We start from the raw sequence: 23,560 nt of genomic DNA on the forward strand, positions 1-23,560 counted from the left end.
AAACAAGTATATTAACATTGTTTTTTCTTAGTATTCAGCCATTTTACTTTAGTCCCTACCCTCCGGTTTGCAACTTTTTACATTGCTTTCAGCTGATTGCTATTTTTATTATAAGTGTTAATTATACAGGCCTATATTCAACCCTGGTCCCCTGTGTGAAACTCTCATTGCCATCAAGCAGACTCTTGTACAAAGATCAAGTTTAAAACTTGGGCCTTGCTCATGGTGTTGCTACTGAATCTTCTTAGAGCCTCACATCCGCCGAGTATTTAATTTACAACTTGTAAGAACCTGGGGCCTCTAATAAGATTTGTTGCTATTCATGCACATCGTAACCATTTTTTGCATGCTTTTAATATTAAATGAATTTTCAGCAATGTAGTGAATTCTACTTCCCACCTACCCCCCATAATCATGGAATATCTCTGGTGGCAACACCTGAAATTTTGGTGGTTTAAATTATTTTTGGGAAAGTAGCGATTTTGTTTTATCATTCTGTTGTTTCACATGAACAGGGCAATCTCATTATTAGTTTCTTTGTTCTAAACAAATACATTGTTTTATATAAGTGGACCTGGAAACAAACAAACCCACCCAGAGAAGGACAAGAGCAGGGCTACCTGAAAACACACCGCATAACCAAACTTTTCTAAACGCAGCCTCTAGTTTCTGAAAGTGAAGCAGAGCTGTTGTGCTGAATGCATACTCTAAAGATGAGTTTTCTAGCTCTTCCTTTACTGAGGTTTCTTTGCATTAATTAAAAATGGCAAAAAACAAAGTATTTTAATGTGACCTTCATTTGGCATTTGTTTTAACTTTTCTTCTCCAATTTTATTTAATTCTTCCACTTCTGTTGTTCAATTAATGTTTGACCCCGTTAGCAGAGATGTAAATTAAATGACATTTCAATGCCATCCCTTATTTAAAATACTGTGTTAGTTGTGGATCATAAAGGATGATCTTCGTTCTTTAGCTAATTTATTCATTTAACAATTTCCCTCCAGAAGTTCCAGCAGAAGGCTCTGAAGCAAACTAAGCAGAAGAAATCCAAGTCGGCTGAATTTCTGATGGGTGAGCCTTGCTTGATGAGTTATTGCTCATAATTTGTGTAAGGATTAATTAACTAATTACAGACAAATGGCTGTGGGCGAAATTTTGCTCTTGCTTGTCAGGGTGCAATTTGTAATTATTTTAATCATTTATTCTTTTTTTTTAGAGTTAATTTTAACCTAATTCTGTTTTGGCGACATTTGAGGACGATACACTTGAGTCTTTCAGCAAAGGAATTACTAGAAGGAATTTTCTGCTTGTCATTGAAATACACTTTGGTATAATGTGCTCTTCTGACCTCCTTGTTTTCTATAGTAAAAGAAGAGAGAGCAGCAACAGAAGGCATTGAAAATCCAGCTTTTAACATCAGCAGCACAGATCTTTCAGCATATCAGACTTCAGAAGAGAAAGTTATTAGACATGACAAGCTAGATAGCACCCTTGCAGCTCACCAACAAAAACTCAGGCTGCAAGCCCATGCTGAACCAAGAGGTGAGACTTCAGTCTTGATTATCCTCAAACTGAGTGACAGTAGTTGTGTTCCTGATCTAACCTGTGCATTCCATGGCCTACACCAGACATTCCATCCTAACATATCCAAACAGGCTCCCCTGAAAGCCTGGGATGTAAAATTCAAAATATTGCTGAAAACGTTTGACATCTAAATATTTAGAGATCTATTCTCCTATCTTCATGCCTACATAACTCCTGATGACGGGACAAAGTTGTATGATGCTCTCTGCCAGCAGAAGAAACTACTTCACAAGCTATTGTGAAAATAGTTTCCTGTTAATTTATGTATCAGAGGGGGTAGCATCACTTGCATCCGAAGAAGTGGGTATTCACCCACGAAAACTCATGCTGCAAAACGTCTGTTAGTCTATAAGGTGCCACAGGATTCTTTGCTGCTTCTGTTAATTTATATGATGCTGAAATGGAATCATCTCAGCCAAAGAGCAGAGATGTTGCACAGTTATTGACTCTCAAGCATTAGAATAGTTTTAAAAAAACATTATGTAAGTCCCTGATCCACTATTGCCCTCACCATCCATATGCTCTCAATCAACCAACATGTTTGTTTGTTTGTTTTTTAAGCCCAACTATATCTCAAAAACTATCAGTGGACATTTCATTATAATAATAATAATGGGTCAATGCTTCCTGTTATCCTGATAATAGTTGTAGCCTGCTATAATAAATGAATTGGCTTTCAGCCTCAGTTTATTTAGGGCATAGTATCATTATTACCTTTGGAAGAACCCTTTAGCTTTCAGTTAAATAACTTACACCAAGCCATAGTTATCTTTGCTGCAGTCAACTTTCTTACTACAGATTGAAACTTGAAAATTTTGAGCAGCCTTTGTTGTTGTATTATTTTGAATTATTACTATTATAAATATTACCATAACAGTTTTTGTTTCCTTAACAATAAAAGACTTTCAGAAGAACTTCAATTGATCTCCTAAAATATGTGGGAAGAATTTTGGGCCAAGCTTTTATACAACAGGTGCCTAAAGTTAGGCTATGAAGTGTTATTCTACAAACACTTATGCAGATACTTAACTTTCCTCATGTAAGTGGTCCCATTGGCTTCAATGGGTCTATGTACACGCATAAGTAATGTGCAAGTGTAGGACCCAAGTCCATATTTAGGTACCTAAATAAGTGACTTGATTATCTATAGTGCCAAGCACCCTGCAGTTCCCATTGAAGTCAACAGCAGTGACTTCTGCATGCTCAGCACCTCTGCATATCAGGCCACTTATTTAGGTGCCTAAATAGGAACTGCAGAGAATAACTTTAGATGCTCATTTTTTAAAATCTTAGCCATGTTCTTTTGGTGTTTGAGGTACTGAGAGCCTGCAAGTCCCTCTGATCCTTTGCTAAATCCATCTCCTATATTCTCCTTGGCCTTAACATGGCTGTGTATGGTGGCACAGAAGGTAAGAAGCCTTCCTGTCCCTGGTGTAGCCTACATAAAGGCCAGTGAGAATTGAAGACTCTGCATTTTGCGGAGCACAGGTCTTCTCTGCCCCAAATCCCCTGGGGGTGCCTGATGGCTAGGAAGGAGGCAGGTCTGTGGCTCCAACGCTCCAACTACTGACCACTGTGGCGGGAGCTGCACCCCACAAAGTTGCTCCCCTAGGTGGGTGCAGCTCAGCAGCGCTTACAGTAGGTTGGTACCTAAATGTCTCAGTCTAGCCTCTTATGCCTAGATGTTCTTAAATTAGTTTGGTGTTGGACCATTATTCCAAGATGAAATGGGGTGCTGCCAGTTTTTCCTATGGTCCCTACACAAACAAGAGGAAGGGAAATGTATTATAAATTCAAAACCAATTGTTAACATTGCAGAATATAGTATTTTTCCTACTCATAGACTCATAGACTTTAAGGTCAGAAGGGACCATTATGATCATCTAGTCTGACCTCCTGCACAAAGCAGGCCACAGAATCTTACCCATCCACTTCTATAACAAACCCCTAACCTATGTCTGAGTTATTGAAGTCTTCAAATTGTGGTTTGAAGACCTCAAGCTGCAGAGAATCCTCCAGCAAGTGACCCATGACCCTCCAGGTACAATTTGAATTCTGCACTTTTGACATCTGCCAGTATGGGGATGAAGCACCTAAGTACAGTTCATATGGTGATATCTGAAAATACTGTAAACAATCTTGCCAAAAATTACTATCTTAATATTTTCCTACTATTATAGGTTACTTTTTGAATCCTCATTCAGCCTGCATCAAGAGCAAAAGGTACTTAGATATATACAAATGCCCATATATACACTGTAAAACAGAAAAGCCTGAGAAAGAAACTAGGCATAGGTTAAAAATAGCACAACAAAAAGGATAAATTAGGAAAGGAAAACATGGTAGCTAGCCCTAGGTCAAATAAATATAAAAATAACAACAAATGGAAAAAGTAGGTAAGGGTTAAAATAACAATACGCTGATACTGGGGCAGGATTAAAAACAAAAACCAGAATCGTTAAGGTCAGTTAGGTACTAGGTCAAGAGATAATAAAGTGACAATTAAATGTGAGGGCAAATTAAAAAATGTCGGGGGGGGGGGGTTGGGTTTTTTTGCATCCCTCTCTCTGTTCCTTGGTAATACAATTTACTTGACCAATATCTATAGCATCATATTTTAAGCAGTTTTCAAATTGCTCTGTACTTCCATAAAGGGTATTCTGAAACAAAATGGTGATGATGGGTAAAATTTTCAAAAGTGCCTAAATGACTTGGGTAGGCCTTGTCGATACATAAAAGTTTACAACTGTAACTGGACTGGTATAGTTCAAGCAATATACCCACTCAGTGTGGATGCAGTTATACTGGTATAAAAGTGTTTATACCAGAATAGCTTATTCACATACATGAAGTGCACTTGTATCCTGCTATGCCTGCACCCATGCCATGGAAATACCAGTAAAAATAATCACCACCCTAACCAATATAGTTATACCAATACAAAATCTGTGTGCAGACCTGATTGTAGGAGCCTAAATCCCATTTTCAAAAGTTTGAAGTCTAAGTCTCATTGTCCTTCAGTGAGACTTAAGCTACGTCTACACTACAAGGTAGGTGTGTGATTCCCAGCTCATGTAGTTGTATTGGCACTATTTCTATGAGAGCTAGTGTGAGTATAAACAGCCGTATAGATGTGGTAGCATGGGCAGCGGCAGCAGAGTACATTCCCAAGGGATTCATACTCTGTCCAGCTAAGCCATGCCTTTACTGTCACTGCCCATGCTACTGCAACTACACTACTATTTATACTCCTGCTAGCTCTCATCCAGCTAGTGTGAGTATTTATATGCGAGCTGGGAATCAACTCCCACTGCCAGCTTGTAGCATTAAAATATCCTTAGACCACTTAATAAAGTCATACTTGTAAACAAAATAATCAAGACTGAAAATTTAACACATTAGATATTTAAAGCACAGTATAAATACTGGACCAGATCCTCAGGTGTGCTCTAGAGCGCTGCTCAATGCACCTGAAGGCTGGAGGGGGGAGGGCAGAAGTGGCTTTCCACTGTCTTTCCACCCCTCTCCCATGACCTCTGGGCAGCCACAAACTGACTTGCCCCCTGGTGCAACGTAGAATGTTACCAGGATTGCCTTAATTTCCTCCCACAGCATCACAAGGACTGTTCACTGGCTGTGATTGCTGGAGGGCAGGGCTCTCTGGGCACACCCTCTCCCACTCCTGGCATGTCTCAACACATCCCTATGCCAAGGAGGCTGGGAAGTGGTGGCATAGCACCAGCCATATGCTAGGGAGATCCCCTGTTGCTCATGTAGGATGGCTTCAAATTCCTTTACGCCTCAGGAGTCCAACCGGGACTTAGTTAACAGCCAGATCCTTGGCCCTGTTAAATCCCATAACATCACTGTGAGGTAGTTAAGTAAGATTTATTCTAGTTTACATGTGAGGAAAGTGACAGAGAGAGGTTAAATACACAATATCCAACAGTACCCACTCATTTTGGGTGCTTCCATTTTTAGGTGCCCGGTTTGAGGAATCAGAAGCTGAAGCATCTAAAATCAGTGGACTCTTAAAACTAGAGGCCAGGGTGATTGTCCAAGCTTAGCATTCAGGAATAGAGCTGGATGAATTCTTTTGGACAAGTAGTTTATTTGCTGAAAAAATATGTCAGTCAACCTGAATCCATTTGTGAATTTGAAACAAATTTGCCAAATAGTTTCAGCCAAACATTTTTTTTCAGGTGGCTGTGGTGGTGCCCCCCTTATACCCTTTAGCTCCATGGTTAGCGTACTCACCTGGGAGGTGGGAGAGCTGAGTTCAGGCACCCCCTCTGTCTGGTGTGGAAAAGGAATTTGAATTTGAGTCACCCTTATCCCAGGTGAGTTCTCTAACCACCATGCTGCTGGCTGTTCAGGGTAGGTGGTATCTCTGACAATCTCTGCTGTTAGAATTGTTCCACTTTATATATTAAAAAAAATAAATAGTCATTGGGCCAGATTAAAAAGAATGACTGTAAAACCTGGTGGTGAGGGTACTCACTTGGGATATGGGAGACCCAAATTCAAGTCCCTAATCCAGTGACAGCATTCAGGAAGCCTGTGCAAAGCTTTAGGATCATGCGGTCTTGAGCATCCCACCACAGTGTGGCTTACTTCCTCCTTGCCCCTTTTGGTAGTGATTTTGCAACTCCAGAGACTGAGATTGTCCTTGCAACTTGTTCCGAGGATCTAAAAGATGAATGAAAGACTCTTTGCTTCTCTCTCCTACACTGCACATTCACACTAAGGTCAGAGGCCATCTGACCCCAAATGTTGGTCATTTGAGTTAAAATTGTTTTCAAGTGACAAAAACCATTATTGTTTCCTATCATGTCCAGTACACACAGCACTTTCAACACGAAATTATCTGCTAAAATCATGAGCACTAACTGATTCTACCATTTTATCTAGAACAGACACTGTTAACATCTCATATCATGCCCCACAGAAATGAACAATATTAGAGAGAGAGAGAGAGAGAAAAGAAAAGAAAAGAAAAAATAGATCTTTAGGGTGAAGAAGACCAAATGAAGACTAAAGGTCAGCTAATCAAATACATTCTCATTGTGAGTTGTTTTCAAGATGTCTATCAATCAATTTACCTATCTAGTGATCATACTTATGTGGCCCCCATTACCACAGTTCTGTGTGCCTCACAATATTTAGTGTATTTTTCCTAATACCACCCCTGGGAGAGAGGGAAGTATTATTATCTCTATTTTACAGATAGGGAAATGAGGCACAGAAGGACTTAGTCACTTGCTTGAGGTCATATAGGAAGCCTGTGTTAGAACAGGGAGTTGAACCCAGGACTCCCAAGTATTTTACGTATAAAGAAAAAGGAAAAACAGGAAAAAATGTTGACACACACACACAGAGATTAACACGCCATTTAGGCACACCACTTTCAATATGAAATACTGAACAGTTACCGCAAAGACCCCAGTGCTGCAATGAACTCCGTACGGGTTGGCCATCACCCATAGGCAGAGCCCCATTTAAATAAATGGGGCTTGGTAGAGGTCAGCCAGTGCAGAGTCTACAACAGGATTGGGACTTAAATGTAGGTGTAAAGCAGAAGGGGCAAGAGCCGGTACACAGCCGACCATACCAGCAGGAAGCAGCTTCCCCAGGTGGCAATTTAAAAGGATCCTGGGCTCCTGGCAGCAGCCAGAGCACCTGGCCCTTTAAATTGCTGCCAGAGCCCTGCTGCCGGAGCCCTGGGGTAGCGGCTGCGAGCCCCGGGGCTCCGGTGGCAATTTAAAGGGCCCAGGACTCCTGGTCGCTGCTGCCAGAGCCCCGGCCCTCTTAATTCACCGCCGAAGCCCCAGGGTAGTGACAGCTGCCGGGAGCCCCAGAGCTCCGGTGGTGATTTAAAGGGCCCAGGGCTCCCCGCCGCTGCCACAGCTACCACTACCATGGGGCTCCAGTGGTGATTTAAAGGCCCCGGGGCTGCAAACTGCCGCTGCTGCAGCCGGAGCCCTGGGCCATTTAAATTGTGAGGTCCCTTAAGTTACTTTCACCACTGGTGTAAAGTGAAGGATCAAATTTTGCTGCATGGTACAAATGGAAACACCAGTTTCCAGTGAGACAAGGAGATTTGCATTTTCACATCTGGGGGTCAGAATTTGGCTGCAAATACAGGTGAAATTTTTCAACATTATTTAAATGACTTAGGAGTCTAACTCCCATTTATGACTGCAGAGATATTATATAATCTCTATCAACAGTGGGAATACTCCTTCGTTGCTGAACTTGAAGATTCAGCCTGGACGTGAAATGGGACTGGATCTAGATCTAGAAATATACATCAAAATAAGGGCTTCATGTAGCAGTCACTTATGATATCAAATTGATAATAAAAACTATGATCTGTCAAAATCAGTACGTTTACATGCCCTGTAAGTCTAAAGTTTTTGAACAAAATTTAATGTAATTTTGAGAATAGATTACAAACTAAGAAGATGGTAAACACAGATAACAAATGGTCAAATGCTGGAAGTTTGTAGTTGAGGGAAATGGGAATTTGACACACTGGCTATTACTGCTGGAAAAAATGGTTTCATATCACATATGAAGTGACCTCAAATCTGAACTGAAACTGAGCCATAACTTTTTAAAAAAACTTTTCTCGTATTATTTTCAGTTTCATGCCTCTCTTCACTCTCTGATTCCAACTGGGTCTAGAAATGGAAATGCTGAAATATTGCACACTGGGCATGATATATTAAAAGTATATGTTTAGGAAGAACAGGGTTGTCAACGGAAGAAATTCTACACTGAATTACATCTAGTGCAATACAATTGAAATCAACAGAATTGCACTGAGTGTAATTTAGTGTGCAACACTGGACCCAAGGTGTATACTTTCAACAACAGACATGCTTTGGCACTTGTCTAAGTAAAATTAACTAAAATCAAATGTATGCAAGGTATAGAAGTGCGATTCTGAGGATAGGTTAAACTTTCAATTTGAAAGTATTCTTTCCAAATGATGCCTGAGTTTTTATAATTTTTAGCATAACTCTCTTGACCAAATCTATTTCTTCTGGCAATAGGATGTTTCCTGGTAGGGTCTGCTGCTCATTAAGATTCTCATCCATTTCTCTGCGGGTTCTTCCACAAGTATCATGTGAACTACTAAATTTGGTCACCAAGGTGCTCAATATACATTTTCCCCACTTACATATGTTGGATTATTTGGCAGTGTTTCTGAATGAACTCCACTAGCATCAGTATGGATTTTCTCATGTATTCCACCAACAGCGTTTCCCCAGGAGAACCAGCAGGTCTTACACTGGCATCCCTTGGCACAGTGCCTTCTGTTGCCTTCAGAAAAACAAATTACCAATAGAAACAGATTGTGCTGTATCTCTGCCTAAAGAGTTGCAAATGCAGTCAGTCTTCCAAGAAACAAATGGGGAACAAAGCAAATACTGTGAGCACAGTGCGGCATTTTTCAAACTCTCCAGAAAGAATGGAGTGAAACACTCTATTTATGCTCATGGACATTCATTCAGCCAATATTCTGTCAAAGTTGACAACTCATGTTTATATTGTGAACCTTAGATACAACTTTAGATAATGCTTTCCCAGCCAGAAGTCATTATCTAAGGTTTCTGTCAAAGATAAAGAAAGTGAATGAGAGGTGGAGGAGGTATTTGATATTTTCTAAAACATTAAAAAAATGGAAAATTCACCAAATGCTGATAGCATCGCAGAAGATATATTTTTAGATACTAACCTACAGGTACTATTTTCATGGTCTTCAATTATAAGAGTTTATTTAAAAAAATATTTTGGGGTTGAACTCTCATACCTATGACTTATTCTACTTTGAAATTCTGTGTAAAACATATCCTTATCAGATATAATCTAGTGTATAGTAAGAATAACTTTATGGACTTCAGCAAAGTCATTCCAGATTTACAACAACTTTGATCAGAATTTGTTCCATCGTGCCAAATTCAATGGAGACCTAAGTAGTTTTGTAAATTGCAGGGTATGCGGAATTGACCAAGTAATATAATTTGTATTAAAACAATGAGGTGCCACCAGACTCCTTGTTATTTTTGTGGATACAGACTAACACGACTACCCCCTGATAATTTGTACTGGGTTAGGGATTTTGCTGGTGTGCAAAAAAAACTTAATTTAAGTTGTGACAAATTCTGTCCCTGGCATAAGTGAGAAAAACTTCAGTGGGCCTGACTCTCCATTCATGTACACTAGAATTGCTATGACACTTACTTTTTTTTATAACTTTCCCCTCAAATGGAAGATTAGAGACTGAGTGCTAGGTACACAAAGGGAATTTAGGCTCAGCATTACAATGCCCGCCTTTAGGTGTGCTGCTGTCCAATGAAATTCACAGTCCTGAGAAAGGTGCTCAGATTCACTATACAATGCATGGCAACAGTTAGGCACCTAAGAATGGGATTCACAGATGCCAGCAAGCTGAGTGGGGAGTTGCCTAAACAAGACAGTAGGAAATGCAGCAGAGAGGGGTGTGGCCAGATCTGCACTTGTCTCTTGGAATTAGGCACCTATCTGTGGCTCTGGGGGAATTGCCTCCCTCCACTCAGGATTCACACCCATGAACCCTCTCCTAGAGTTAGGTACCTAAGCTAGGTCAGTCCTTTCTCCTAAAAAAGCAAAGATTTTCACTTGGTATAAATAAATATTCAGCAGGCCAAAGGGTGAGTGAGAATAACTCTCTAACCTGGTGTTTGGAGCACTCAGTTTGGGGAGGCATGAGTTAGCCGCCAAGCAGCTTGACTTAGCTGGCTTTTTGCTTGCCCACCAACAGATTTATAGGCCTCTAGGGGACTTTCCCTGTGTGCCTATGTTTCTACTGTTAATTTAGGCATCTGTCTGGTTAGGCAGCAGCTGAGCAAGGGTTTTGAGGAACTAAATTTTGGATTTAGGCACCTAAAATGGCAGTTTGGCACCTGGTCGATTTAGCCCTGAGTGATTAGTGAGATTACCAATCTTAAAAGCTTGTTTCTTAAGAAGGGCTGAACAATTAATTCTCTATGGAAAGGTAGCATGCGCCTCCAGGAAGGGGACATTGACAATCCCATCTAATAATGGACCCAGTATCTCCACACTATATTTAATAGGTAAAAGGGACATGAGACCGGTTCATTTATCATAACTTGGAACTCCAAAGCACCTGCAAAATCTCAGTGAGAGACACCGGCTGAAACTCAAGCTAAGAAGATCCTAGATTGACCCCATCTGGAAATGGCTCAGCAAACATGGGAACGTGAATGCTTGGGCCACATCCAAGGGATTCTGTCTACAAAGTAGAATGAGAACTCTTCACAAAGATAAAGCTCAATTCTGCTACTTAGAATCATAGAACTGGAAGGGACTTCGAGCGGTCATCTAGTCCAGTCCCCTGCAGTCATGGCAGGACTAAGTATTATCTAAGCCATCCCTGACAGGTGTTTGTCTAACCTGCTCTTTAAAATCTCCAATCATGGAGGGTTCCACAACCTCCTTAGGAAATTTATTCCAGTGGTTAACTGTCCTGATAGAAAGCTTTTTCTAATATCCAACCTAAACCTCCCTTGCTAAAATTTAAGCCCATTGCCTCTTGTCCTATCCTAAGAGGTTAAGAAGAACAATTCCCCCCTCCTTCTTATAACAACCTTTACTTACTGGAGAGAGTCATGATTCACCAAACTGTCCACAATGTGGAAGAGTTCCTTAACTCAATATTTAATTGATGCGATGGTTGAAAAAAACCCTCCTCCTTTCTTTCACATGCTGCCATGTCACCAGGTTTCAAACACAACTTGTGTCACAACTGGACAGACTGACAGCATCTTTTGTAGGCTGCTTGTATGTTAAGGGGACCTGTGATGGTGAACGATGAGAGATAAAAATTTAAGAGGCACTGTGAAAGATAAAAGATTACAGCAATGTCCTGCCCATGAATTGGTTACACAGTATTGTTGTTCAGAGCTGTGTGAAAGTGAAGGAAAACTGTTAGCTAATGAAATAAGTCGTCTTGTCAGAATAAAGAGGTGTGCCTGGCTCAAAATGAAGGTCAGTTCATGACAAAGGTATTACCTCCATCCTCCACATCCAGTATCCTGTACTACTCTGAAAACACAAGCAAGATTGTGTCCAACTAAATATTGTTAGCCAACAACCATCTGGGATAGTCCCATGGTTATAATGTGAGGCATCAGATCTTCAAACAATCCAGCATAGTTGTCATCCACATGGACATTGACTTTTCCTGAGTGATGTCAATATTGATGATGTCAATATGCTTCATTGAGTTAGATGCTCAATCAGCTCAGCTGCAGAATATGAGGCCCAATGGAGCAACCTATAATTTGGTCCCAGTCCTGTTCTAACTCTGTGCTGGGATGCTCATACTCAACACACACACACACACACACCATCAGATCTCTTTTTGGAGTAGAAGACCTGTGAGTAGTACATCTGAGGTCAGCCACATCACCTCTCTGGCCATCTCAAGACTCATGCTAAATTACTCCAGACATCTGGGCTAATAAGCATTTTACAGTTTAATCCAGCCAGCTTTCAGTTACATTAGTCAGATCAGGGGCCTCATTCATGCTTAAGTAATGGATTAACAGTTAGCCACTGTTCTTTCATTAATTAAACAGCATTAATTCCTGATTAGGTCACTTCATGCCAAGACCCCACTTTCCAGAGACCAGATTTTTGAGGGGACCTGTGGGACTGATATTAAATATGTGGAACCTGGCCTCCACCTTGGAATGGTTTGTTACCTACCTTGTATTCTCTTGCTCACAATAAGATTTGAGGGGAATCCACGCTCATCAGTTTACACTTAAATACTTAACTGACCTAATCAGCCTATAGCAGTTAATATACACAGTTGGTGAATAAGAATGATGGTTGAGATTTTCAAAGACATCTGGGTGAGTCAGATACATATCTTCCATTAAGGAAAACGTGTCTAAATCTTTTAGACTGCTTTGAAAATCTCAGCCAATGGATCTAATGGTTGACTATAACTGTTGCAATTTTTATGCAGCTATATATAAATGCTTGTAAATAAATGTGGTATGAAATTTTGAAAGAAACTGTAAACCATGTGAAATTCCTCTGGTTTCATTTTGCAATGCAGATTCAATGTTCTCACCAAGTTGCTGAAGCTCGTGAACATCTCAGATGGTGTAAATAGATAACTTGAGGCTATGTCTACACATACTATTTAAAGCCCTTTTTTTGTGCTAAACCATGGGAGCGTCTATACTTGTTAATGACTTTTTGAGGTGAAACTCAGAAGTTTCACTGCAAAAAGAAAACCACCTTCACTAGAGGCATATAGCTCTTACCGCTGTTCTTTTTGCGCTGTTGTGAAAGTGAAGACATGTTATACCAGCGTAAACACCTTTTGGCCTCCAAAGGATATCCCACAGTTCCAAAAGTGACCACTCTGGCCAGCAGCTCCCCTGCTCTGACGCCAAGTAAACAGATGTCCACCCCACCCCCTGTAAGCCCCGGGAAGCTTGAAACTCCCCTTTCTTTTGCTTGTAGATATGGCAGGGAAAGCAGCCAGACAGCAGGGGAGGGGTGGTGTTAAAAAAATGCCACGAAAAAACCAAGAAAGTAATTGGGCTGTTGGGACACTGAGCAGGGACCCAGAATGCCTTCCACTCACCCCCCCTTCCCACAAGACCTATTGAGAGCTGCACTGTGGGATAGTTGCCCTACAGCTCTGCTCTCATCAGCGATGGAAGTAGTGCTAGTGTAAATGATCACTGATGCCTGAAAAATTGGGATAGCTCAGTGGTTTGAGCATTGCCTTACTAAACCCAGGGTTGTGAGTTCAATTCTCAAGGGGGCTGCTTAGGGAGCTTGGGCAAAATCAGTACTTGGTCCTGCTAGTGAAGGCAGCGGGCTGGACTCAATGACCTTTCGGGGTCCCTTCCAGTTCTATGAAATAGGTATATATCTGTGTACAATTAAGTAAGTACACAAGCCAGTGCTTTTCTATTACCGGTGAAACTTACAGTGCAAAAACTCTGCAAGTGTGGACATACCCCTACTGATTTTAGCTGAGCTATGCCAATTTACACCAGCTGAGGATCTGGTTTATTAAGTGAGACATCATCCACTTTCATGTGAACCTAGGACCATTCATGGTTTTGCTTCTATGATTCTAAATCATGAGTCATTTACAGTTCGTCATGTTTGTATCATGAAGCAAAGCAAAACTCTGAGGTATAGACCGACATTCAAGCTGAGATTTTGAGTTTGATCAAACTCCAAAATCTAAGCAAAACTCAGCAGATGCAGAGTTACCGAGCTCTAAAGTAAAGAAAATATTTTGCAATAACTTGCCAGCTGAAACCATCAAGTGTTGCACTGCTGTTTGAAATACCTGCAAGCAAACACCATCTTAACATTTACTTTACTCTATTTAGGTTGTGAAGCAGTGTAATGTGAATTCCTCAGTGGACCTGTTAATTTACGTGTTATATACTTTCATGTATTTCCAAAAACAAATGTGGAATGATTGCTAATCCATTCATGAATTCATGTTATTAGCAAAATGCCTTTGGCAGTAAGTTACATTGCCTAAAATTGATAATTTAATATTTTTAAAAGTAAAAATAAATAGGCCCCACTTATGACGTCAATGGACCAGATTCACTGGTAATCTGCCAGCAGAGGAATGTTCACTTGAAATGAGTATGCAACAGTTAAAACTGCCTTTAACCTCTTAGGGGCCAAGCTGGCCCAGCCCACAATGTAGATAGAGATGGACCAAGTAACTTGGATATGCAGTGATCAGATACATCTTGGGACAGCCTCTTCTGGGAGGCTACAATGGCACCCTGGCAAAGTTTAGAGCTGGGTGCTCTGCAGAACTGCCCATGGGAATGCTATGATGACAATGCCACTTTTGTTCCCTGAGGCAGCTGCCTCCTAGGTTCTGGAGTGTGAAACAAGCCCAAAGTTTTTGACCTCTAAATGACTTCTATATCCTAATGAAGGTAGAAAATATATGATACATTTCTAAACCTCAGAGCTTCTACCAGGGGTAAGAGCCCAGGCCCAGTTGTCTGATTATACCAATGCATAATGGTTTTGTCTCTTTCTACTGTGTTCTTGACAGAAGTGATCGTGGCTCCTGAGAGTTACACAAAGGTGTGCTGCTCAAAGAGAATAATTAAACATTAGCTATGCAACCACAACCAGTGCAGTACTCATTTCTCCCCAAAAGTCTGTAATCAGACACAGGAGTAGGGATCGAATCCACCCTTCTGGTGAGCAAAGTGGTTTATGCCATTTCTCAAAGAGGGTTTTATAATAAGAGTAGAAAGAACAACTTGGGGAAGGAACAAAAAAAATTCTAATACTGCGTTCCTCAAATGGTGTGACATGTCTTCCTAAACCCAGATTACTCAGTCCAATACAGAGCTGCAAAAATCTAGACACAGGAGCCTACTATACAGCACGTAGTCTAAATTGACCCTTGTGCAGAGAGCCAATAAAAGGCCGATACGCTAACCGAGTACCACTTTGTATAGTTTGCAACATATACTTTCCAGTAGTTTACATTTATAGCTATGAAGCAATTGAATAAAGAGATGCATCATCATTTTCTTTTTTTTTTTAACACACAGGAGAATTATTTTACCAACATATGAAAGAGTGTTCCTATAGCATCATAGTGTTTTGTGCTAGAGGAAAACAATTACAGTGAATAAGGTAGAATAGCTCTGTTATTGCAGTACATAAGACTTTGATTACATACTGCCAAGATTCATACCAGCCTAGTAGTTGTTGACAGATAAAGTAACAAAAATGAAACTCATTTATTTTTTCTTTATTGAGACCTCAAGGTAAAGCAAATTTTCAGTTCTTGTACTTACTACATTGAAAAAACAGAGACTGACAGTCAAAATGTGCCAGTCCAGAAATATAAATTAAACCTAGTTTCATATCAGAGTTTCATTTAGTCTTGGAAAAAGTGCCGCTGCTTGGATTATTTTTGATCCTAAAATAAATATACTGTAGACTGCTATAGTGTGTCTAGGATGCATTAACCCTTTCCTGTGTATGACTTCAACTGTTTACCCTCTTATATGTTTATTTTCAAGAATATAGAGGTAAACTGTAAAGTGCTATGCCTCTTTCTACAATTCTGAAGCAATTTGGGGACAAGATTCTACCATATTTTCTTATGCTGAGTAGTAATTTACTGTATGCATGTAGTGCCATTGATTTCAATGACACTACTTGCAGAGTAAGGCACTTTTACCATATGAAGGACACTTTTTGAGGAAGTATAACTCATCCGTGTTCAGAGAGAATTCTTTTAGCTGATGGTATAGGAAGTTCTGCCAGCTGGTGGCAACTATATACTGTATATTTCTTTGATAAGTTTAATATATGTCTTTCTCTTTTGTAAAGTTGATTAGTTCCTAAAGTACAGATAAAAACAGCTATTGAGATGGAAAGTGCTAAACGAGTGTTTTTATCCCATCAAATCTTTGTTTTGCTACCTAGCCCAACTTAATACAATTGCTGTTCAGATTAATGAGGCAGCATTCCAGTATCTCCTCTGTAATTAAGCACTTCTCTGGTAGACTACAGCATTAAAGATGCACCAGACGTTGAAACCTCAGTGGTGAAATTTAAAACTGTTGAAATCGGAGGGGTCAGCTGTGAAGCACAAGTTCCTTTACAGCCTTGGTAACTTTCTCTTATAATGTGTGTCTCCAGAATGATTTGGTTTAGGTTATTTTTTTTTATCTTTGTATGATCGAAATTTGAGAATTTTCTCATTACTTTCTGAGCAAAAGTAACATGAAGTACACTTGTTTCCAAAATTACCTTTTCTGACCTTTCACAAGATAATTGCAGTACTAGTAGGCTTAGAAGACTTGTTAAAAAAATTAAGCTTATAAAGTAGCAAAAATGCCCCTTCGCATGCTGGTGTCGATTTCAAAATTAACATTTTGGTTCATGTGCTTCTAATAATCACTGACCCTTACTTCATGTGCTTTCCACAGGAAATGAATACAGCAGAAATTACTTTGACCCAGTGATGGATGAGGAAATAAACCCAAGGCAGAGTGGGATGGAGGTCAGTGGAGAAGGTGAGGCAGAATTAAGTATGTAATTTTTGTGTCAAAATATTCTTTTCCATTCGTGAAAATGAGGTGACAAAGATCACATATGCAGTTCCATTTAAATATTGAGGGTTACTATTTAAATTATATGTCTTCACCACCATGAACATGATGGGCAGCATAGGTAGTCTTTGATCAAGGACAGTGAGTTAGTGGACAGGTAAAAGCAGGACTGTGTGCTTTACTCTGTATTTTATTGCAACTATAGAACATATAACTGAAATACAGAAGCATATTCCAAGAAAACTGTTGACCTAAATGTTCTGTCTAATTAAAATACCCAATCCAGAACAGAGCACCAAACAGTATCTTTTTTTTGGAGAAGTGATCCTGAAGTCCTCATTCAAGTGAAAATGTCATTGAAATCAATGTGTTTTGCCTATCAGAATGCAGCACACCCAGGGTTTTGTTGTTGTTTGTTTTTGTTTTTTGGAACCCAGCAAATATAAATATTATTCTAACACATTGAGGGTTTTTTTTCTTTTCTGCTTTTTAAGGACGTGAAACAATAAGAAGCAAAGTTGTGCTCTGCGGAGTGTGCACTAGCCCACTTCATTTTGGATAATGCAAGTTCTTTTGTACAGCAGGGAATGCAGGGTTGTTGCACTCCAGCATCCAGCACGAAGTGACTGGAAGCTATGTGAGGATGCAAGAAAGAGTAGTCAGTGGTGATATTTCTTCCCAGGCAATGGCAGCATATTCAGTATCTTCTGTCACTGTCTCCTTGGCCTTCCTTGCATTATCTTTCCTTTCCCAATCCAATGCTTGTGTAGCATGTCTCCCTTCTGGCATGCATGTCCCAACCACCTGAGCCTTCTTTCCTTGATGATATTTTCTAACATGTCCAGCTTTGTCAGCCTCCTTACTCTCATGTTTGTTATTTTGTCTTTCCATTAAATTTGAATATCTTTCACCGCCTTCTGTGATAGGCAGCCTCCAATCTCTTTTTGTTAGCCACTATCATTGGCCACGACTCTGCTCTGTACAGTAGTGTTTTCAGTACAGTCACTTAGTATAATCTGACTTTTAGTTTGGTGTGGAGATCTTTGTTTGACCAGATGTTGTTCATTCTTCCAAATGTGGTGTTTTGCTTTTCCTAATTTCATATTGATATTTTTATCATGGCCACCTCCAAATGTCATTATACTCCCCACATGCAAGAACTCTTCTACCTGTTTGGTTTATTTTCCATCTATGTACACCTTTGCATCTATTGTCCAGGTTCTTATCTTCATAATCTGGGTTTTCTCTGCATTTACTTTCAGTCCAATTTTTTGCTGCTTCCTGGTCTACCTCCGTTGTACCTCCCATTCTACATCATACTTAGATTTTCGAAGGCAAAATCAGGGATGTGTAATTCATCTCTGCTGCCCCTTTTTATGCATTATGCCTTTTATTGCCCTTGTCCTTGCCCAGTCTATTGCTAATGCAAGGAGGATTGGTGCATAACACACACCCTTGTCTAACTCCAGTCACAATATCGAACCACTCGCCTTAGCCTGTGTCCAATCTTACTACAACCATATAAACTCCTGCGTGCTGTCAATCCCAGGCAAAATATTGGCAACAGTTACGTTGAATAGAAAGATGAAGGCAGTGGATAGAATATTACAGGAAGAACATGCTGGATTCTGTCCAAGTGGATCATGTTGTGAACAGATATTCACTTTTTGACAGATCATTGAAAAAACTACTGTTTGGCCAAAATCCATCTTAATCAACTTTATCCACTTTAAGAAAGCATTCGATAGTGTCCACGGAGAGACCCTGTGGAATATCGCTCGAAGACAAGCTGATCAATATAATAAAGAGTTAATATGATGGAAGTAGTGCTGTCAAGAGTTCATGATAAAAAAAGGCCTGGAATGTGGGTGGAAAATAGACATATCTAAGAACTCATGGGCTTAAATATGGTTATTGTGGTGTTAATGGGGTGCTTAGCTACACACTGCACTCTTTGGCCCTAGTCAAATGTTTAGAGACCATGAGCTGCGTAGACCCCAAAATCTGTGGCCACATAAAATATAGAGGATCTTAAAATAGGCCACTGTTGAAGTTAATGAGAGACTCTTACTTTTTCATGGAAAGTGTTGAGTCTTGAAGGCAGAAGCTTTTGACGGGTACACAACTGAGAGAAATCATAAGTTCTGCCATGTGTTGGGTTCATTGGGGCTGTAATTTGATTTTTTTTATGAATCAGTGAGAAGTAAGATGATTGTCATCTAATCCTGTACCATTAGGTTTATCAAGGATATTGCATCTAACCAAAAGCCCACAGTGTCATGGGATATCAAAGTGATCCTTAGGAATATAACCTGCATGATTTGTGTAAGCTGAAGTTTCTTATGAGGAAGGATTTATTCTTGGTGACAGTGGCTTTGACTCATTTAATAAATGAGCTTCAAAAGCCATGATCTGCTTTATATTCAGAGAGAGGAAAGTGGATTTTATGTATTTGTGGATGCGTGTGTATATGCAGACAGATATAAAAACGCACAAAGATCTAATGGTGATGTCAAAGCTCCACCTTAATCAAATTATTGTCAGGACAATATATGTCCCTGTACTCAGGCCCATGTTAGGGAGGACAAGCTATATAAGTTGAATCCTAAATGTTCCCTTGGGTGTTTGTCTGGAGCAGATGAAAGCCCTTAGAAAGTCCATCCAATTGTTTTTCTTTCTGTTGACATTAACATATTAGGTCAGTCTGTATCTAAGAGAAAATGTCTAAATGGCTGTCCTTTTGAATTTCTCTTTGTTTTCCCCTGTCAGGACTGTCACTCAAAGGCCATGTGAAATCCCAATTTATTAGAGGCATGTTAGCAACAGTAGCCAGCCTCAGGTTGGTTCTACTGAGATTTGCAGAACAGTTATAATGCTATATGGAGTTTACTTTATTCTTTTTACCTGATATCATTGCCTAGAGCAATGCTAGGCCATAGGATGGATGTATTTCTTTTAGATAAATGATTCATAATCATATGTACGTTGTGGCTGTACATTACAGAAGTAAATATGTCTGTGGCCCGCCTTTCCTTTATCAGCAATCAGCTATTGCTTGACCAGTTCACTACTTGGCTCTTGGCATATCTTTTGTTGCTCTAGTCATCCTCTGAAGAAAGGACTTTTGCTCTCCCTACTCACTTATGTGCATTTTAGCTTCTTGAGAGCCCAAATATGCCATAGAATCTTTTGTGTTGGCTGCCACAGCATCTCTGAAGCAAAACCTGGCAATTTCAGCAGAAGTTTGTTTGATTTCCCTTATATAGAAGTACTATAGGGAGAAAATCAATATGGTTCTGTAGAAATGTAATAGGGCTCTATAGAAATTTCTCTTAGCCTATAAGGTTTAATAAGGTAATATATTTTCTATTAATTTTTTTTTAGCCTTCTATAGAATTCTGTAGCAGGGATATAATTCTCTACTAAATCCCCTAGGCTCTTTAGAAGCAGTAACTCAAAAGAAAATGAATAGGGTGTAGAACGATATGCATACACTATTATATATGTGGACTCCATCTTTGAACCCTCAATGCTGTTCTGAGGTCCACAGTAGTTTAGCTTGAGATTGTGCATTTCAGTAACCTGTTGTCGCCTGCGGTACCAAAGAGACTCTGGGCATGATTTTGTTCTTACTTGCACAGGTGTAAAGAGTAATTCCACTGAAGTCAATGGAGTTACATCTAAGGAGATAAGTGATCGGAGAATCCAAACTAGTGTTTGGAGTCTTCATTTTGGATTGGTTGTATACTGACAGAGGAAGACTTATTTACTCAATGCCTGTTTTCACCCAGCAATTGGTCATTGTGGAGAGATAAAGGCATGCATTGTTGTATTAGGTTCAAAACCCACTTTAGAGTATCACTCATTCTGTGATACAGGCAGTCTCAGACCAAGACATATCAACTGACCACATGTGAATCTTCTGTCACTAGCAATATTATTCAAAGTTAAATGGAAGTTTCAGGTAGCTGTGGCATAATATTTTTAAATGTTATCCTATAAAGATAAATTATTAACAAATATCTTTTTGCTATGTGACAAACAAAGTTTGTGCTTGAGATTTATTAGAGTTGATAATTCCCTCAAAACCAAACAAAAACAACGGATGTGTCACTCTTTTTCAGGAGAAGGTGCCAGAAATTAAAAAGGTATCAGCCTACATTTTCAAAAGTGACTAATGATTTTGGGATGCCTCCGTTTTTGGGTGCCCAGGCTGACATCTTAAAGAAAACTCACCCTTGAAAATCAGACCCATTTAATGAATCTCAAACTGGATACCCTAAACCATTAGTCACTTTTGAAAATTGAGGCCATAATTCTTTAATTATGGTATTGGTTACACTGGAGTTAACCCTGAAATTACCATAGAACTGGACAAATATTGGGGAAAAAACATTTTGGCTAATATTCTGGGGGAAGAAGCTTCCATGGCCAATTTTCTACTTAAATGATAGGTTGGTGACAGAACCCAGTTTCATGGGGAGCCGTAAATACTCAGGAGATTTTCAGATTCATGCTATCCTTACAGCATGCTATTAAAATGTACAGCTATGTTAAATTACCTACTATATATCCAAGAACAAAAGAATATTGAAAACATTGAGGTTATTTTTACTTTTATTCAAAAGTCAAACAGAATGAAGCTAATATTAGATAAAAATACATGAAACATTACAAATAGATTGTTACCTCAAATAAGGAAAAAACAATGTGTGTGTGTGTAGGAGATTAATATAAATTAGGATATAAAATAAGGATATTCTTTACAAATTGTTCCATAATTTAGTTTTAGGATATGACTATTTTTCATAACTTAGTACCAAGTTGTGATAAATTTCATAGCAATCACTTATCTACAATTAATTTTAGAAGGTCAAAAGAGCTTGTTTAAATTCCTTACATCCCAGTACAAAAAACAGCTGGTGGAAAACCTGATTTGCACTTTTTCTTTTTAAGTGCCTATGAATTTAGATGAGAAAATTCTCTATGGTGAACTGATGAAACTTCTAGATGAAGAGAATAAAATGGTGGAATATCAAGGTAAATAACTAAAGCTTTTTATTAAAAAATCTGAGCTGTGCATATATATGTCATAAAACTTGTCTTGCTATAATATAAGGAAGTAGCTGATCTTGCACGCATTGAAGTTGAAGGTAAAATTCCCATTGCATGTAATGGGGGGAGGCAAGATCTCACCCAAAACATTTATCATTCATGATTATATGTATTTAATTAAGATTTTAATGGTGCATGGTCTTTAGGCTGCCTCTTTGGACAGAGATGAACCATAGAAAATATTCCAACTCGGATGCCCAAAGTTAGTCACTTAAATCCATATTTAGGCACATAAATATGTGACCTGATTGTCAAAAGTGCTGAACATCTAATGCAAGTGTATGTGGTAGAGGGATTTGGGTGCCAAAATAGAGATGTAGTTTTGTAATGCTAGCACCCAAGTTGGAAAATGTTGGCTTTAGTTTTATTAGAAATAATGAACCCAGGAAATGCATCCAAAATATAGTATGTTTCCTCATCTCCAATACGAAGAGCAGAGCAAGAGTGAGAAGGCTCCTTGACTCCAAACTCTCAGGCTTACTTTTGCTTTACTTAGTTTGACAATATTTATTTAACATCCAATGACTGCACTGAATCATTACCTTCCCAACCTTTACATGCTGTGCATACCTGCTGCTTTTTTCTATTTCATTTAGGGTAGGTGTCCCACAAATTCAGGGCTGGCCTTGTCATTTTTCTCTTCATATGAAGCTTGTGAATACATGTGTGTATGTGTGTGTGTGTTTTCTATTCTTACTATCTTTACAGGGCTCCTGTGTTCTTTTGCAGTTACATCCAGGGTCTGGTCTAGAAGAGAGACAGAACAGGCAGTTGCCTAGGGCAGCCAAGCTTTAGGAGTAGCAACATGTTTTATGACTATTCAGTTTTTGAGTAACTTTGTTCTAGAAGAGGCAGACATTTTTCACTTCGCCTAGGGTAGCAAAATCCCTTGAACTGGCACTGGCCATATGATTAATATCTTTGAAACCTATTTGGCTCCATTTTAAATGCAAGGAAAAGAAAGTGCAACTACCGTAGCTAAATAAGTGTAGATAGTATAAACAAAAACCTTTAACAGATTGTTAGCAAGCCCAGTATTGCTACATGCTAATGTTGTGTTCCACATTACTGAATAAGATCAAAGTATTGCTGCAAGTTGATTGTTGCTTTTATCATGTAATAACATATGTTAAAACCAGAACATGTTTTGCTGTGGTACAGCATGCCATTCAACATTATTTCTATTGGAAATACTGGCTTTTGGGATTCTTCTGTGATACTTATATGGCCTCCATTATTGTAGTATCTGAACACTTTACAATCTTTAATCCGTTTATTCTTACAGCACTTCTGTGAAGTAGTGCAGTACTGCGATCCTCATTTTACAGGGGATATGGGGAACTGAGGCATTAAGTGATTTGCCCAAAGACACCCAGGAAGTCAGTGGCAAAGGAGGGAATTGAAACCACGTCTCCCTCAACCAGGGTAGTGCCCTGGCCACTGGACTGAGATACAGTACCATTTATCTTTACAGTGTGATATTATTGAGCTTCACCATCACAAGGAAGGAAAAAGCACTCCTGGATTATTCTACCAGGAGAGGGAAGAACATGGCTTACTCTATAGTTTTATATTTCAAGGTATTTTGTCATAGAGTAACCTGGGAGTTACCCATGTAGTATATTTTCACATTAATTAGATCACTAGATATTACAAACAACTGTAACAGCAGAATATTAAAGAATGTTGTAAAATATACA

The 23,560-nt window shown here is 39.3% G+C and overlaps 1 protein-coding gene across 1 annotated transcript in view; it reads left to right on the plus strand.

Annotated features, from left to right (window-relative positions):
• The window catches only part of LOC123363196, a 315,703-nt gene that overhangs the window by 83,517 nt on the left and 208,626 nt on the right, over positions 1–23,560 (plus strand). Inside the window, exons 6-9 of the mRNA XM_045004078.1 lie at positions 1,005–1,071; positions 1,366–1,542; positions 16,623–16,724; positions 21,702–21,785. Coding sequence (XP_044860013.1) covers positions 1,005–1,071; positions 1,366–1,542; positions 16,623–16,724; positions 21,702–21,785 — 430 coding nt within the window. The remainder of the gene's footprint in view (positions 1–1,004; positions 1,072–1,365; positions 1,543–16,622; positions 16,725–21,701; positions 21,786–23,560) is intronic.

Source organism: Mauremys mutica, chromosome 2 (genome assembly GCF_020497125.1).
Source record: "Mauremys mutica isolate MM-2020 ecotype Southern chromosome 2, ASM2049712v1, whole genome shotgun sequence".
Taxonomy (NCBI): Eukaryota; Metazoa; Chordata; order Testudines; family Geoemydidae; genus Mauremys; species Mauremys mutica.